Source organism: Pimephales promelas, chromosome 23 (assembly GCF_988280905.1).
Source record: "Pimephales promelas chromosome 23, fPimPro1.hap1.1, whole genome shotgun sequence".
Classification (NCBI taxonomy): Eukaryota; Metazoa; Chordata; class Actinopteri; order Cypriniformes; family Leuciscidae; genus Pimephales; species Pimephales promelas.
Window position 1 is genome coordinate 19565321 of NC_142791.1, and position 16794 is coordinate 19582114.

Sequence of the window (16794 nt, forward strand, 5' to 3'; positions counted from 1 at the left end):
CTGTAATCATCATATTAGAGTGATTTCTGAAGGATCATGTGACACTAAAGACTGGAGTAATGATGCTTTGATCACAGGAATAAATATTAAAATACAGTACATTAAATTAGAAGACAGCTCTTTTAATAGATTACAAAATATTACTGTTTTTTTATCAAATAAATGTGTCCTTGGTGAGCATTTACAAATCTTAATTGGTCTAAAAACTTTGAACATGGTGAGACACACCAAGCTGACAGTCGTTGTCCAACATCAGGCTGTCATCGCCTGTCAGTTTGACCGCTCAGCTTTTGCATGTTCCAGGTTGTATATCCACAGTCCTAGAGTCGGTTTCCCATTTCTAAAGATGAATATAGACTACTGCCACCAGTTATTTTCTCTGACCGGCCATTGGCTAAGTCTTTACGGTGAGTCCAAACGTAACTTTTTAACCCAGACGCACACAACACGAGGCAACAACACAGTCGGCTTTCATTGCCACTAGTTCTTCGTTGTCATGGCTTTAAAGGAGTTGTCCACTTCAGAATTACATTTTCCTGATAATTTACTCTCCCCCACATCATCCAAGATGTTTATGTCTCTCTTTCTTCAGTAGAAAAGAAATTAAGGTTTTTGAGGAAAACATTCCAGGATTTTTATAGTGACTTCAATGGGGTCCAGTCAATGGGGTCCGGGGTTGAAGGTCCAGATGTGAGTTTCAGTGCAGGTTCAAAGTCTCGACACGATCCCAGCCGAGAAATAAGAATCTTATCTAGACAAATCAGCGGACATTTTGTAATAAAATTTTTTTTATATACTTTTAACCAGAAATGCTGGCCTTGCACTAGCTGTGATGCTCCACACATCACCTAATCACGTTGAAAGGTCCCGTGTGACGTAAGCAGAAGTACCGACCCAGTGTTTACAAAGTGAACGTGCAAAGACGAAGTCAAACAAGTTTTTCGTCCTGCCCTAGATTTACCGTTTATGCGAGACATTTCAACGTGATTAGATGGTGTGGCGCATCACAGCTAGTGCAAGACCAGCATTTGTGGTTAAAAGTATATAAATGTTTATTTTGTTATAAAATGTCCGCTGGTTTGTCTAGATAAGACTCATATTCCTCGGCTGGGTTGGTGCCGAGACTTTGAAGCTGCACTGAAACTTCAAACCCGTTGGACCCTATTGAAGTCACTTTATGGAGAAAAATCCTGGAATGCTTTCCTCAAAAATCTTCATTTCTTTTCTACTGAAGAAAGAAAGACATGAACATCTTGTATGAAGTGGGGGAATGAATGAATGAATGAATGAAAAGTTTTTATTTCGAACATGTAGAAAAAAAAAAAAAAAAAAAAAAAATTAATACATAAAACAAAGAGAAGAAAAAAAAAACAACAACAATTTTTTTTTTTTTTACTTATACACGTCCGAAAAGGAGTAGGAAGAAGCATAAGCTTATTCAATCCTACCCCATCTTCAACTAATTATAACTAATTAACCGGTTGACCGAATATTTTGATCTATTTGTCTCTAAACACCAAAAACAAAAAAAACATACATATCTACCTATGTGTATATACATCTTCAAAAAAAAAATTACATAAGAGAAAATAAATAAAAACTAATAATAATAATAAGAGAGAGAAAAAAAGAAAAATATATAAATAAACTATCACCTAACTAATAATCTTCATCCTCTCTATACCTTTCAAATATCATATTTTTACAATGCTTTTTAAACTGAGTCATACTTCGGCATTGTTTAAGTACTGAACTTAATCTGTTCCACAACTTCACTCCACATATCGAAACACAAAAACTTTTTAATGTTGTACGTACACATAATTGTTTAAAGTTGCTCTCACCCCTAATATTATATCTCCCTTCTCTATTAAAAAACAGTTGTTGAATATTACCAGGGAGTAGGTTATTTTTTGCTTTATACATTATTTGTGCTGTTTGAACATAAACCAGATCAGTAAATTTCAATGTCTTGGATTTTAAAAATAATACATTTGTGTGATCTCTATAACCAACACCATGAATCATCCTTATGGCTCTTTTTTGCAACTTAAATAAAGATAATAGTCTGCATCTGTAAGTATTACCCCAAACCTCCACACAATAGTTTAGATATGGTAATATCAGTGTACAGTAAAGAATGTGGAGTGATTTGTAGTTCAGAGAGTAAAATATCAGGAAATTTGAATTCTGAAGTGAACTACTCTTTTAAAGAAGTGATTCTATATTCTACAATGAACCTCAATCTGAGAGAGCGAGAGCTTTAAGAGTTGATCGAGAGCTTTTAGTGAGATTGCACAGAATACTGACGTTGTGAGCAGTCACTGCCGATCCAGCCGGGGTAACACTGACACAAGCCGTCGAAGGGGTTACAGGTGGCGTTATGAGTGCAGGTGCAGCTCCACGCACAGTTCTTGCCAAACCGGCCACTGGGACACACTGCAGACAGTCAGACAGACAGAGCAGGACATCAGTACCACAGCCCAGTGAGAGGACTTTAAGCACACATACTGGAAAATGGGAATGGAAAACAAAAAGAACTGAAAGCGACTTGCAGAACTGAAATGACGTGCAGAAGAACCCCCACCCCCTTACATATATTTAAAAAAGCCCTGCATGTAATTACAGCAGTAATTAATTTATGAAATTACCTATATAATTACCAATTGACCCACCTTAACCCACCCTTAAACCAGCCCATACCACCTGACTCTTACCCGTGTCACACCTCAATAGCAGCAAAAGTGTTTTACAATACAACATGAATACAATAAGTTCATTGTACTTATATGAACTTATGTAAATACATATAACTTAAAGCCACTTAATATGAAGTGGGACCGACAGCTGTACTGTAGCAGTGAGTGAGAGTGGCTTTTCTTGCCTTCGTTGCAGAGCGCCCCTTTAAAGCCAGGCTGACAGTCACACTGGCCGGTCACATGGTGACAGGGGCCCTTGCTGTGGACGCATTGTGGACAGGCCTGGCTACAGCGGTGGCCGAAGAAGCCCGGAGAACAGACTGGAAACACCACAAGAACAGAGGGGATGAGAAACCAAGATGTTGTCATGAGACAGACAGGTGGTGTGTGTGAGCACTCACTGCTCTGGCAGGTGGTTCCTCTGAATCCAGGCGCGCACTCGCATGCGCCCTCGTCCGGGGAGCAGGACGCCCCGTTTTTACAGTTACAGGACAGGGAGCAGTTTGGTCCCCAGCGGCCCTCAGCACACATGCTGTCGCAGTGAATGCCTGTGAGAAACACACACACAGACACACATTACTGGATGATCCAAACACTCACAAAAACACAACATTACTTTTATAAACCCAGATAACTATTTAGAAAACTTTACTGCATTCAAGGCTGTGATTTTGTACTGAGAACTATGAGATGTTCACGAGTTCACCTGCCCATCTAGACATGAAAGATGGTAAACAGCTTGTGGCGCTTGCTGTCCTGGTCTGGAGCTCTGAGCTAATTAAGGGCCCGGACTACGCAATTGAATGGAAAGAGGTAGCTTGGAATAGAGGAAGGTGGTGGAGGCATTGCCAGAAAAGAAACTCCTGCTTATATATGCTTATGATAATGACTGACAGGTAGTTATGGGAGAATCATAACTTTTTGAAGCTCTAAACCAGTTGAACCAATAGCTTTGTTAAATGACTGTGTGAGTTTGACTTAAACCAATCTGTGCCTGACAATAGCATTGCATTCTAGTTAGAAAGTTTGTCCGGTTCACAAAGTACTGTGAGAGCGAGACGAGACCAGCCGCCTGGATCAGATGCTGCAGTTTCACGATTGTTCAGATTCACAGAAGACAGGGATCACATGCTTTTCTTGTTCCTTTTCGAAAGGGAACTTGGACTGCATCCCATTGAGGTTATGGGCTATGGGGGAATGCCTTTGCCGTGAACTGTGTGAAATGTGTCTTCATCCATGTCAGCGTTTTCTGACACCTGATGACAGACACGATATGTGCGTTATGTGTATGAGTGAAGAGCATGAATTTCCTCTAAGAAAACTTGATTCGTTCTCGACTGTCCCTTTTCTTGAGAGTGTGCCCGGCGGTTTCAGGACCCGCTGCAGCCGAGGCGTGCAGGACACTGAAATCGTGGGGCTTGTAGATGGAGCTCGAAAGGGGTTTCAATATCTCTCAAGAGCTGCGGGATGATGACGTAATCTCTCTCGCAGCATCTGATTCAGCCCTTAGTCTTAGTCTAGCCCTAGGCCAAGCTGTGCAGGATGAGGCTGATGAGGATGACGATGTTTCTGAGCACTCTCAGGCCGCCTGCCTCGTATATGACGGTTTGTTGGACGTTAAGTCGCACAACAGAAAGCGAGCGCCGCCTCTTGTGCTCCTCCTCCCTCGAGGTGAGTTTAGAAAGAGGCGAGGTAAAATCAGGGAAGTGTCGCCCCGAGCGCCGTTCTGGGGCTAACATGACCCATTTTTTTTTACAGATCGGGCTTGGGCTTATTTAGCTTCTCTCCTTTCATTATGCCCATAATATATGTCACATGTGTGAATTAAATATTGTTCTATTGTTTATATTATAAATATTATACATCGCCTAAACAACACAAACGCATACAGTATATGCATGTGCCACTCACGTGCATTAACAGGTGACAGTTGACCATGCAGAACTTCAGGGAGAAATTGGAGTGTGGGGAGTTAATAAAAGTTCTGATTAATATTATCTAACATTAGCCATTTGGAGAAGAGTTCTTCATTTTTGAATGTTGTTTTGAAAATTGTTCTTCAGTTACTTAAAAGCAAAGAAAGGTAGGCCGTTTATTTACTTATTTTTGTGTTTGGATCCCATAGCTTTATATTCTCTACTGCTTCTCTGTAAAGCCTGTCCAATATTTGTGGGCATGATGTTTCAGGCCTATAATAAAAGTTGACCTCTTAGTAGTGTGTGACTTGTCAGTGTTTGCGTGTAGCAGAGACAGCGTGCATCAGAGAGTGCGCGTCAGAAAGAGTGCGCATCAGAAAGAGTGCGCGTCAGAGAGAGCTTAAAGTAATATTGATATTGGTCTCGGGTCAGGTTCGGGCTGAAAAATCGTTGTCGGGCTGGGGCCGGGTAGGGCTTGAACACCACGGGCCAGGGCCGGGTTAGGGTTGGTAGTTTTTGCCCCGACCAAATCGCAGGACATGCTAATAATAAACAGAACGTTGGAGTGAATGTTAATATAGTTATGGTTATCTTTCCTGTTGTGAATGGCCCTGAGCTCAATTACCGTCAAGCTGTGTTTAACAAGCTCTGCTGTCAAAGAAAAATGATTAAACATGTTTTTCTGTGTGTCTGAAGCTCAGTGGGTGAAGCAACTCTATGGGAAAGAGTCATGACAAAACACGGACAAAAGCTCTTTGAGAGTGTGTGTGTGTGTTGCTAGGCGATGAGAGGACGCTGGAGATCATTCTAGTGCAGCAGGCCTGAGGAAACACTGCTGACAGCATCAGTATGCAGTCGGTGTCGGGATCAACCCAGAGGAATGTGTGGGAGAGGGGGTGTATCCTCCTTCATGTGCTTGTGCATCAGTCCTCAGCCTTACTATCAAACAGACCAAAACGTTCTTAAGAAAAATATTAAGATGGACTTCTGAAAAACTTTCTTATGAACTTTCTTATTTTAAGAACTTAAGAAAATGTTTGTGAATCCGGCCCCAGAGGTGGGAATGACTTTTTAAAGCATCTTTTAAAAAGCAAATGATAAAAATATAAGTTATCCTGAAAGTCTAGCATACATTCATTACCTGTCCAGCCGGCCAGACAGCGGCAGTGTCCCGTTGAGGGCTGGCACCCGTCCGCATGACTGCAGTCACAGCGCTCACGACAGCCCAATCCATACGTCCCGTCCTGCACACACCATCAGGCCATTGAGGGACACTTCTTTAGACTAAAATAGTGATGAATTTGACGATAAAAATTACTATTGAATGAATTGTATATGAGAATGCACTCGAAAGTAACTGTTTATCAGACTAAAGGAATGATGCCTATGGAAAATAATCTAGAGGTTTAACAACGGTTCAGTATTATTATAATGAATGCAGCTGAATAAAAGAAAGTGACATAAAAGGCATGTATAACTGAACATTAAGACAGTACAGAGTTTGGTATTTCTCTGTGAATGCAGCTGTAATCGCAGACCTGACAGTGCTGATCACAGTGGTCTCCTCTCCAGCCTGGAGTACAGGTGCACCTTCCGTCCAGAGCGTTGCACGCGCCTCCGTTACTGCAGGCACACGTCAGGTTACAGCCCAGACCCCACGAGCCACTGGGGCAGTTAATGGAGCAGTCCACCCCGTGCCACCCTGAAACAACAGCGGTGGAAATCATAAAAGCACTAAAAGAGCTTATTGTTTATAAGTGACTAAAATGTGACTAAAACTAAAAAGCATTTTCGCCCATAAGACTAAGACTAAAATTAAAAGGGCTGCCAAAAACGACACTGTTATAACAGTAATAAACTATAAGTTAAAAACAAGTATATACTAGGACCAATACTGTTGGCAGTAATTTACTGTGTTTAGATTAAATTTAGTTCCCTTTCGTAGTCACTTCGAGTTACGTCAGAAGTGACGGAGATTGGGGGTTTCGCATAGAAAGCCAATCCTATTCGAGTATTTAATCACGAGCCAATGGCATGCAATGCCTTGGGGCTGCGGAAATTTGCATAGCGTACTCTGCCCTACTCCGTGAGTATAAAAGGAGGAAGTGAACGCAACCGCAGTATGTTTTCGCTTCGGGGCCAAGAGACTTCTTCACTCCTAAGCCATTCTCACTGACAAGACTCTTCGAGACGAGCTCCTCTTCAGTGTTGGTGTGACGGCGATACCCAGTGAGATTCTGCATTGCCGGCGATCTGAGCAGTGGTCTGCCAGACTGTGCGCTTCTCCCTGGATGCCTCAGCGCTGAAAGAGTGAATTTCCTCCTCTCTATTGAAAGAGCTACACGTGGCACGTCTTTTTAAAGATGGTTCGCCCGTGTTCTTCTGGATGCGGTCGATTCATGTCGTCCTCTGATGGTCACGATCGCTGCTCTGTTTGCCTGGGCATTCAGCATGCAGCAGCATCGTTCGTGGATGACTCATGTTCCTTTTGTGGGGATATGACCATCTCTACACTGCGAGACTCAATGATCTAACAAAAGGGAGAGTCCCCGCGTCCGCTACTCGTTCGCCTTCTTCTTCGAGAAGCTCTTCGACTCGCGGACAGGGTGATCTGACGGTGAGGGTGTGGAACAAAAACCCGACGAGAGAACTTCGGGCCACACCCCCCGCCCCAGTGTCAGAGCCAGCGAGCGCTGCTTCGATTCAGGCGTCTGCCTCTTCGCAGGTACTGTCTGTTTCGTTCGGCGCTCCAGAGGATGACGCGATGTCGATCGCGGCATCACAGGGCGGTCTTGAGTCTTCGGGAAGTGAGGATGCAGCTGCGTTGCCTCCCTCGGGAGCGCAAGCGTTGCCCGTGTCTGATCCCGAGATGACGGCCATGCTATCTCGGGCCGCCGTGAGTATCGGGTTGGAGTGGAACCCTCCGCCTTGCCCCGATCTCTCACGGATGGATAATTGGTTTTTGGGGAAAGCTGCCGCCGCAAGGCCACAGCCGAACCCAATTCCATTTTTTCCCGAGCTGCATGTGGAGCTGACGCGCACTTGGAAGGCTCCTTTGACCTCTCGAGAGCGCGCTCCAGCCTCCCCCGCCTTTCCTCCCCTTGACGGCGCGGCTGCCCGTGGGTATGCTGTGATCCCTCCGGTGGAGTGCTCTGTTGCGATGCAACTGTGTCCGCAGAGCGCCTCCTCTCGTGGGGCTCCTAAGCACCCATCCAAAGCCTGTAGGTTCTCGTCGTCTATGGCGGCGCGATCCTATAGAGCGGCGGGACAGGCAGCCGCCGCTTTGCATGCCATGAGCACTTTGCAAGTGTTTCAAGCCAAACTGCTCAGGGACATGCACGAGGGCGGGACTGACCCAGCGGCTTTTAATGAGCTGCGAGCTGCCACTGACCTCGATCTCCGGGCGACGAAAGTGGCTGCTCGCTCCGTTGGGCAGGTGATGGCCACTAGCGTGGTCCAGGAGCACCACCTATGGCTCAACCTGGCAGACACAAAGGACGCTGAGCGGACACGTCTGCTCGACGCCCCCCTCTCCCAGGTTGGCCTGTTCGGCTGTGCGGTCGAAGACTTTGCCCAGCAGTTTGACCGCCCAGAAGCAGACGGAGGCCATTAAACATATTCTACCCCGACGGTCAGCTGCTGCCTCCACCCAGCCGTCGGCCCAGACGCCTCCCTCTGCTCGCCGCCGAGGACGCCCCCCTGCGGCTCCCCTCCCACGCGTCCCCAGCAGCAGCCTTCACCCAGGACGCGCTGTGGAGGAGGCCGCAGGCATGCGTCGCAGCCCCCTCAGGCCGCGCGCCCCGCTAAACGCCAGGCGAAGCGGCGTTCCTGAGACGGGCTGCTCAGTGATGAAGTTGAGTGTTTCTCAGGAGGAGGTAGCAGGCCCCCTCCTTCCCCCGGTGGAGGGCCGGGGGAGAATCTTTAGTTCACAGCTCCCCGCTGCTTACCCACGGGTGGGCAGCACCCTGAGTTGGTTAAAGAAAGACTTAACATCATCACTGAGCACACAGACTGGAATGAGTACGCTTGTCGCCCCAGCGCGTCGACCCCCTCATTCCTCTCTGTCTCTGAGGGTGCGGAAGGGAGCGTGTGTCGTCTCTCGACTACGCACCTCTCCTCCCCCTTTCTCGCCAGACCCCCGACAGAACAGACCCCAGTGGAACGCTGGTCCTTCCCTGGTCTCTTCTGTCGGGGAACGGGGCTCGACTGTGCATCCGCACGGGGTAACACCCGAGCGCATGCCAGTCTCCCCGCCCCGCTGCCCCTCCGGGGGGGCGTCTGTGGTTCGCATGACCCCGCTGGTTCACTTCCTGGGAGCTTGGCTAGAGCTCCCCGGGCTGTCCCGCTGGGTCATCAGAACGATCAGATTCGGCTACGCGATTTAGTTCGCACGGTCTCCTCCCTAATCTAAATATCAGTCAACAAAAACAATTTCTAAAGCTAGGTCTCCTAAACATTAGATCGCTCACACCTAAGGCGGTTATTGTAAATGAAATGGTCACAGACAATAACTTCGATGTTCTGTGCCTTACTGAAACCTGGCTTAAACCAAATGAGTATTTCGGTCTAAACGAATCTACTTCGCCAGGATACTGTTATAAACATGAGCCTCGTCTGATCGGTCGTGGCGGCGGTGTTGCAACAATCTATAAAGATATTTTTAATATTACTCAGAAAACAGGTCACAGGTTTAATTCATTTGAAGTACTTGTGCTAAATGTTACGCTCTTAGATGTAAGAAGGAAATCTATATTATCTCTAGCCCTGGCTACTGTATATAGACCTCCAGGGCCATATGCTGAATTCCTAAAAGAGTTCGCAGACTTTCTCTCGGATCTATTGGTAAATGTCGATAAAGCAATAATTGCTGGAGATTTTAACATACACGTAGATAATACAAATGATGCGTTAGGGGCTGCGTTTACAGATTTATTAAACTCCTTTGGGGTCAAACAAAACGTCAGTGGTCCCACTCATCGTCTAAATCATACACTAGATTTAATTATATCATATGGAACCGATCCAACTGATATAGATATTATACCGCAAAGCGATGATGTCACTGATCATTACATGGTGACTTGCATAATACGTACTGCTGAAATATGTCATGTTGCGCCACGTTATAGACCAGGCAGAACAATCCTTCCAACCACTATAGATGGATTTTCAAATAGCTTACCTGATCTATCTAAGCTGCAAAGTGAACCCAAACAAACAGATGAATTAGAGGAAATGACTAGCAGTTTAAGCACCATTCTTACTAGTACATTAGATATTGTTGCGCCAATTAGATTAAAAAAGGTTCGAGAGAAAATTAAAGCACCATGGTACAACAGTGCTACGCATGCTATCAAGAGAGAAACTCGCAACTTAGAGCGTAAATGGAAACAAACTAATCTAGAGGTCTTTAGAATCGCGTGGAAAGACAGTATGTCACGTTATAAAAAGACACTAAAAACAGCCAGGGCTGAGCATCTCCGCAAACTAATCGAAAATAACCAAAATAATCCAAGGTTTTTATTTAACACCGTGGCTAGACTAACAAATAAACAGACATCACCAGAGCAAAATATACCTTTACAGTTTAGTAGTAATGATTTTATGAATTACTTCAATGCGAAAATAGAAAGCATCCGAAACAAAATTATAAATGTACAATCCGCTATGGTGTCTTATGATTCAGCTTCAATTATGGACCCTCTAGAACAACTAAACCGCTTTACAACGATAGGACAGGAGGAGCTAAATAAACTTATCATTGCATCTAAACCAACAACTTGTTTATTAGATCCAATACCCACTAAACTACTGAAAGAACTATTACCTGTAGTGGAAGAGCCTCTCCTCAATATTATTAACTCGTCTTTATCTTTAGGTCATGTCCCAAAAATATACAAGCTGGCTGTAATAAAACCGCTCATTAAGAAACCGCAATTAGATCCAAATAACTTGGCAAATTACAGACCCATTTCAAATCTTCCATTTATGTCCAAAATACTTGAAAAAGTAGTGTCCGCTCAATTGTGCTCTTTTTTGCAAGAAAATGATATCTATGAAAAATTCCAGTCAGGATTCAGACCGCATCATAGTACAGAAACTGCGCTAGTTAAAATTACAAATGATTTACTTTTAGCTTCTGACCAAGGCTGTATCTCAATACTAGTCCTACTTGATCTTAGCGCTGCGTTCGACACTATAGATCATATAATACTCTTGGATCGACTACAAAACTTCACCGGTGTCCAGGGACAGGCATTAAGCTGGTTTAGATCGTACTTATCGGACCGTTCTCATTTTGTCTGTTTAAATGGGAAAAAATCAAAGATAACGTCAGTAGACTATGGAGTACCGCAAGGATCGGTTTTAGGCCCTCTGCTATTCTCAATATATATGCTGCCACTTGGTAATATTATAAGAAAACATGGAATTAATTTCCACTGTTACGCTGACGACACTCAATTATATATTTCATCACGACCAGATGAAAACACTAACTCATCTAAAATGACAGAGTGTCTCAAAGATATAAAATGCTGGATGACGCGTAATTTCCTGCTATTAAATTCAGATAAAACGGAGGTATTACTTATTGGTCCAAAAAACTACTCACAAAACCTCTCACAATACAACTTTAATATAGACGGATGTCCTGTTACTTTATCCACAACAGTAAAAGACCTGGGTGTTATACTAGACCGCAACTTGTCGTTCGAAAATCATATTTCATATGTTACAAGAACAGCCTTTTTCCACCTTAGAAACATTGCTAAGCTACGTAACATGCTATCTATTTCTGATGCAGAAAAATTAGTTCACGCATTCATGACCTCGAGACTAGATTACTGTAATGCTTTATTAGCCGGTTGTCCTGCATCCTCAATAAACAAGCTACAGTTAGTACAAAATGCAGCTGCTAGAGTTCTTACTAGGTCAAGAAAATATGATCATATAACACCGATTTTATCATCTCTACACTGGTTACCTATTAAGTTCCGCATCAACTACAAAATACTACTACTGACCTATAAAGCCCTAAATGGTTTAGCACCTATGTACTTAACGGACCTTCTTTCGCCCTACAATCCACCGCGTTCCTTAAGATCACTAAATTCAAGGCTTCTGGTCATTCCTAGGATATCGAAGTCCAGTAAAGGAGGGAGGGCGTTCTCGCATTTAGCTCCAAAACTCTGGAATGGCCTTCCCGATACGGTCCGAGCCTCTGACTCGCTGACACAGTTCAAAACTAGATTAAAGACGCATCTCTTTAGTCAAGCATTCACATAATGCTTACCTTCTAGTCCTCTGTTACGCCATACGGAACCGTTTGCCACTGAAACTGCTTAACGCACCAGTGGGGCTCGACAGCCTTTTAGACAAACGGGTCGGCGCGTATGGTTGGGTTGTGGAGAGTTCGGGTTACGGAGAGTTTGTGAGTTATAACGAAATCATTATGAACATCAGCTATGCTAATTATTTCCCATCTGCCTTTCTGCTGTTATCTCGGGACGCTTGTCCCGAGAAAAATGGCGTTCGTCAGGTCCAGTTTTGTGTCCAGCCTCTCACGGGGATTTCGGATGCCCCAACGCCTGTGATGAGACGACTCAACGCCTGTGATGAGACGACTCAACGCCTGCGATATGTTATGGCGCCGTTTGATTCATAAACAATATTTATATTTAATATTTATATTTAAACAATATGAATGTAAGCCAGAGGAGAACTGGCCCCCGACTGAGCCTGGGTTCTCCCAAGGTTTTTTCTCCATCCAATCTGATGGAGTTTGGTTCCTTGCCACTGTCGCCTTGCTTTTGGCTTGCTTTGAGCTTGCTCAGTTGGGGTTATTTAGTGTTTAGCAATGTTGTTGATCTGTGTTGTGCTACTTTCATGTTATCACTGTGAAGCTGCTTTGATACAATCTGTATTGTGAAAAGCACTATATAAATAAATGTGACTTGACTTGACTTGACTCCCCGTTTCAGGGGAGTTCGCCCCACTATGGTCGGTGGCAATGCCCCGGTCATGAGAGCGGAAATTGCGACCCTGCTGGCGAAGGGTGCAATCGAGACGGTCCCTCCAGCCGAGGTGAGGTCCGGGTTTTACAGCCCCAACTTCATTGTCCCCAAGAAGACCGGTGGGTTACGACCGATCCTGGATCTGCGCATTTTGAACCGTACTCTTCATCGGCTACCGTTCAAAATGCTCACAGCCAAACACATTTTCGAATGCATACGGCCTCAGGATTGGTTTGCAGCAATCGACCTGAAGGACGCGTACTTTCATGTCTCCATATTGCCTCGACACAGACCGTTTCTTCGGTTTGCCTTTGAAGGCCAGGCATATCAGTACACGGTTCTCCCATTCGGGTTAGCTCTGTCTCCTCGCGTCTTCACGAAGATCGTCGAGGCAGCCCTTGTTCCCCTTCGCGAACAAGGGGTTCGCATCCTGAACTATCTCGACAATTGGCTGATACTGGCACACTCTCGAGAACAGGTTTGTGAGCACAGAGACCTAGTGCTCCGGCACCTAGCCTGTCTGGGCCTTCGGGTCAACCGGGAGAAGAGCAAACTTTGCCCCAGGCAGAGGATCTCTTTTCTCGGCATGGAGATCGCGCAGCTCACGAACGAGCGCGCGCACTCACTGCTGACTTGTCTTCGACAGTTCGAAGGCAAGAATGTGGTCCCACTGAAACTTTTTCAGAGGCTCCTGGGGCATATGGTATCCGCAGCTGCGGCAACGCCGCTCGGATTGCTTCATATGAGACCGCTTCAGCTGTGGCTTCGCGATCGAGTCCCGAGGTGGGCATGGCATCGCGGCTCGCTTCGAGTCCCAGTGACTCCAGCGTGCCGCCGAACCTTCTCCCCGTTGTCGAACCTCAGCTTTTTGCGGGCCGGTGTCCTGCTCCAGCGAGCTTCCAGGCATCTCGTTGTCTCCACGGATGCATCTACCACGGGTTGGGGTGCCATGTGCAATGGGCATGCAGCTGCGGGTTCCTGGACAGGACCCCAGCGCCTCATGCACATCAATTTCCTCGAGCTGTTGGCAGTACGCCTGGCCTTTTGAGCACTGCTCAGGGGTCAACATGTACTTGTCCGTTCAGACAACACCACTGCTGTAGCGTACATCAACCACCAGGGGGGTCTACGCTCGCGCAAGTTGTAGCAGCTCGCCCGCCACCTCTTGCTATGGAGTCAGAAGCACCTGAGGTCCCTTCGTGCAGTGTACATTCCAGGACACCGGAACCTGGCAGCCGACGAGCTGTCACGGATCCGCCCTATCTCCGGCGAATGGCGACTCCATCCCCAGACGGTCCAGCTGATCTGGGACAAGTTCGGGGAGGCTCAGATAGACCTGTTAGCCTCCCGGGACTCATCCCACTGTGCCCAGTTTTACTCCCTGTCCGAGGGCACGCTCGGCACAGATGCACTGGCGCACAGCTGGCCTCGGGGCCCACGCAAGTATGCGTTTCCCCCAGTGAGCCTCCTTGCACGGGTGTTGTGCAAGATCAAGGAGGACGAGGAGCAGGTCTTGCTGGTAGCCCCTTATTGGCCCACCAAGACGTGGTTCTCCGAACTCATGATGCAGTAGAAGGTAAGTCTATTGGGAAGCACGACCTGGTCATCAGGTTCCTGAGGGGAGCGAGGAGGCTAAATCCACCTTGCCCTCCCCTCGTGCCCTCTTAGGACCTCTCAGTAGTTTTAAGTGCTCTGCAGAGGCCTCCCTTTGAGCCTTTGCAATCGGTAGAGTTAAAGTTTCTGTCTATGAAGACAGCACTCCTGGTTGCATTGGCCTCCATCAAGAGGGTAGGGGACCTGCACGCATTCTCCGTTGACGAAGCGTGCATGGAGTTCGGGCCGGCTTACTCTCACGTTGTCTTGAGACCCCGGCCTGGATATGTGCCCAAGGTTCCCACCACTCCCTTCCGGGACCAGGTGGTGAACCTGCAAGCGCTGCCCCTGGAGGAGGCAGACCCAGCCTTAGCACTGCTCTGTCCGGTACGTGCACTCCACACCTACGTCGACAGAACGCGGTGTTTCAGGACCTCAGACCAGCTCTTTGTCTGTCATGGGGGGAGCCAGAAGGGAAGGGTTCTCTCAAAGCAACGGCTGTCTCACTGGATAGTGGACGCCATTGCTTTGTCTTACCAACAGCAAGGTCGTCCGTGCCCCCTTGGTGTGACGGCCCATTCCAGTCGGAGTGTGGCCTCCTCTTGGGCTCTAGCGCATGGCGCCTCGCTAACAGACATCTGCAGAGCTGCAGGCTGGGCGACACCAAACACCTTCGCGAGATTCTATAATCTGCGAGTCGAACCGGTGTCCTCTCACGTACTCGCTTCCGCCAGTACTGGACCCGCTTAGGTGTCTTCGCTTGCTCGCCATTCCACTCCCGACTGGATAAGTGTGATATTCCTCAGTAGTCTTCCGTTGAAGCCTTGAGTCCTCCAGAACCCAGGATGCGGGCACCACTGATTTGCTCTGGATGCCGGCTAGGTGCCTCCATGTGCACGGTTCCCTATGGTAACTGTCTCATGTGTATTTTCCACTGTAAGCCTCTCTGAGCATGTGTCTTCCCTTGGCAAGCCATCTGCCACCCCTGGAGCTTCTAGTAACCACCTGCGGTTGGTGCTCCAGTGATCTCCATATGCGTCCCTACGCGGCCATATGTGTATTCGTAAGTCCTCCCTACGGTAGGCATCTGGTAGCATCTCCCTCCCGGGACATATTTCCCAGTGTACCTTGGCATTCTTGTGTCAAAGTAGGACTCCTGGTGATACCAGGTTCAGGGGTCTAGACTTTCGCAGGGCACTGGAAGACAGCTGTAAGATAGGCGTGATGGCATTGACCCCCAATCTCCGTCACTTCTGACGTAACTCGAAGTGACTACGAAAGGGAACGTCTCGGTTACGGATGTAACCCTCGTTCCCTGAGTAGGGAACGGAGACGTTACGTCTCCCTGCCACTTCTGCTGTACCGCTGGGTAGACGCCTGAGTTCAGTCTTGGCTCCTCAGCGAAGACATACTGCTTGCGTTCACTTCCTCCTTTCATGCTCACGGAGTAGGGCGGAGTACGCTATGCAAATTTCCGCAGCCCCAAGGCATTGCATGCCATTGGCTCATGATTAAATACTCAAAGACGATTGGCTTTCTATGCGAAACCCCCAATCTCCGTCACTTCTCCGTTCCCTACTCAGGGAACGAGGGTTACATCCGTAACCGAGACGTTTTTTTAGGTCACCATTGAGCTGAAGAGAGCCTGTGCTTCAGTCCAGCAGAAGATCTAGAAACATTGATGATATGCTGAATGTTGCTTTATTGAACCCTCTGGGGTCGGCGGTCGTACCGGCGATACCAGCTCGCTCTTTTTCTTATCAGTGCAAAAGAGACTCAAATGATTTTGATCTTACATTACAAGTGTTATACCTCATTCAAAACTGTTAAATGTCGTCTTTTATTTGTGTACACTCAATAATAAAAACAAAATGTTGTGTTTTTCGTAAAATAAAGAAAATAAACATGATGTGAGTTTTGCTGTCTCTCTTAATGTGAAGTTTATTCTGAAACGTGACAGAAAATGAAGGCAACAAGGCTTGAAGTCTCTTTTTTCAAATGATGTAAATATCTATTAACTATGTTATTCCCTTAACTAAGACGAGTTGATATATATCTTTCTCGTGGCGCGCGAGACACTTTGATAAAACTTAACTTAGGCCAATTCATTCATTAGGATCCAAGCAGAGAAGCGACCAAACACCTTCATGTTTGTTACAATATGTTACAAGAACAGCCTTTTTCCACCTTAGAAACATTGCTAAGCTACGTAACATGCTATCTATTTCTGATGCAGAAAAATTAGTTCACGCATTCATGACCTCGAGACTAGATTACTGTAATGCTTTATTAGCCGGTTGTCCTGCATCCTCAATAAACAAGCTACAGTTAGTACAAAATGCAGCTGCTAGAGTTCTTACTAGGTCAAGAAAATATGATCATATAACACCGATTTTATCATCTCTACACTGGTTACCTATTAAGTTCCGCATCAACTACAAAATACTACTACTGACCTATAAAGCCTTAAATGGTTTAGCACCTATGTACTTAACGGACCTTCTTTCGCCCTACAATCCACCGCGTTCCTTAAGATCACTAAATTCAAGGCTTCTGGTCATTCCTAGGATA

At 46.2% G+C, this 16794-nt stretch overlaps 1 protein-coding gene across 1 annotated transcript in view; it reads right to left on the bottom strand.

Moving 5' to 3' along the window:
• Positions 1–16794, bottom strand: part of megf10 (multiple EGF-like-domains 10) — a 172118-nt gene that overhangs the window by 41063 nt on the left and 114261 nt on the right. The window contains exons 12-16 of the mRNA XM_089126385.1: positions 6154–6317; positions 5757–5859; positions 3101–3247; positions 2885–3019; positions 2311–2439 (exon numbers count right to left, since the gene is read on the bottom strand). Of these exons, the coding sequence (XP_088982511.1) occupies positions 2311–2439; positions 2885–3019; positions 3101–3247; positions 5757–5859; positions 6154–6317 (678 nt within the window). The remainder of the gene's footprint in view (positions 1–2310; positions 2440–2884; positions 3020–3100; positions 3248–5756; positions 5860–6153; positions 6318–16794) is intronic.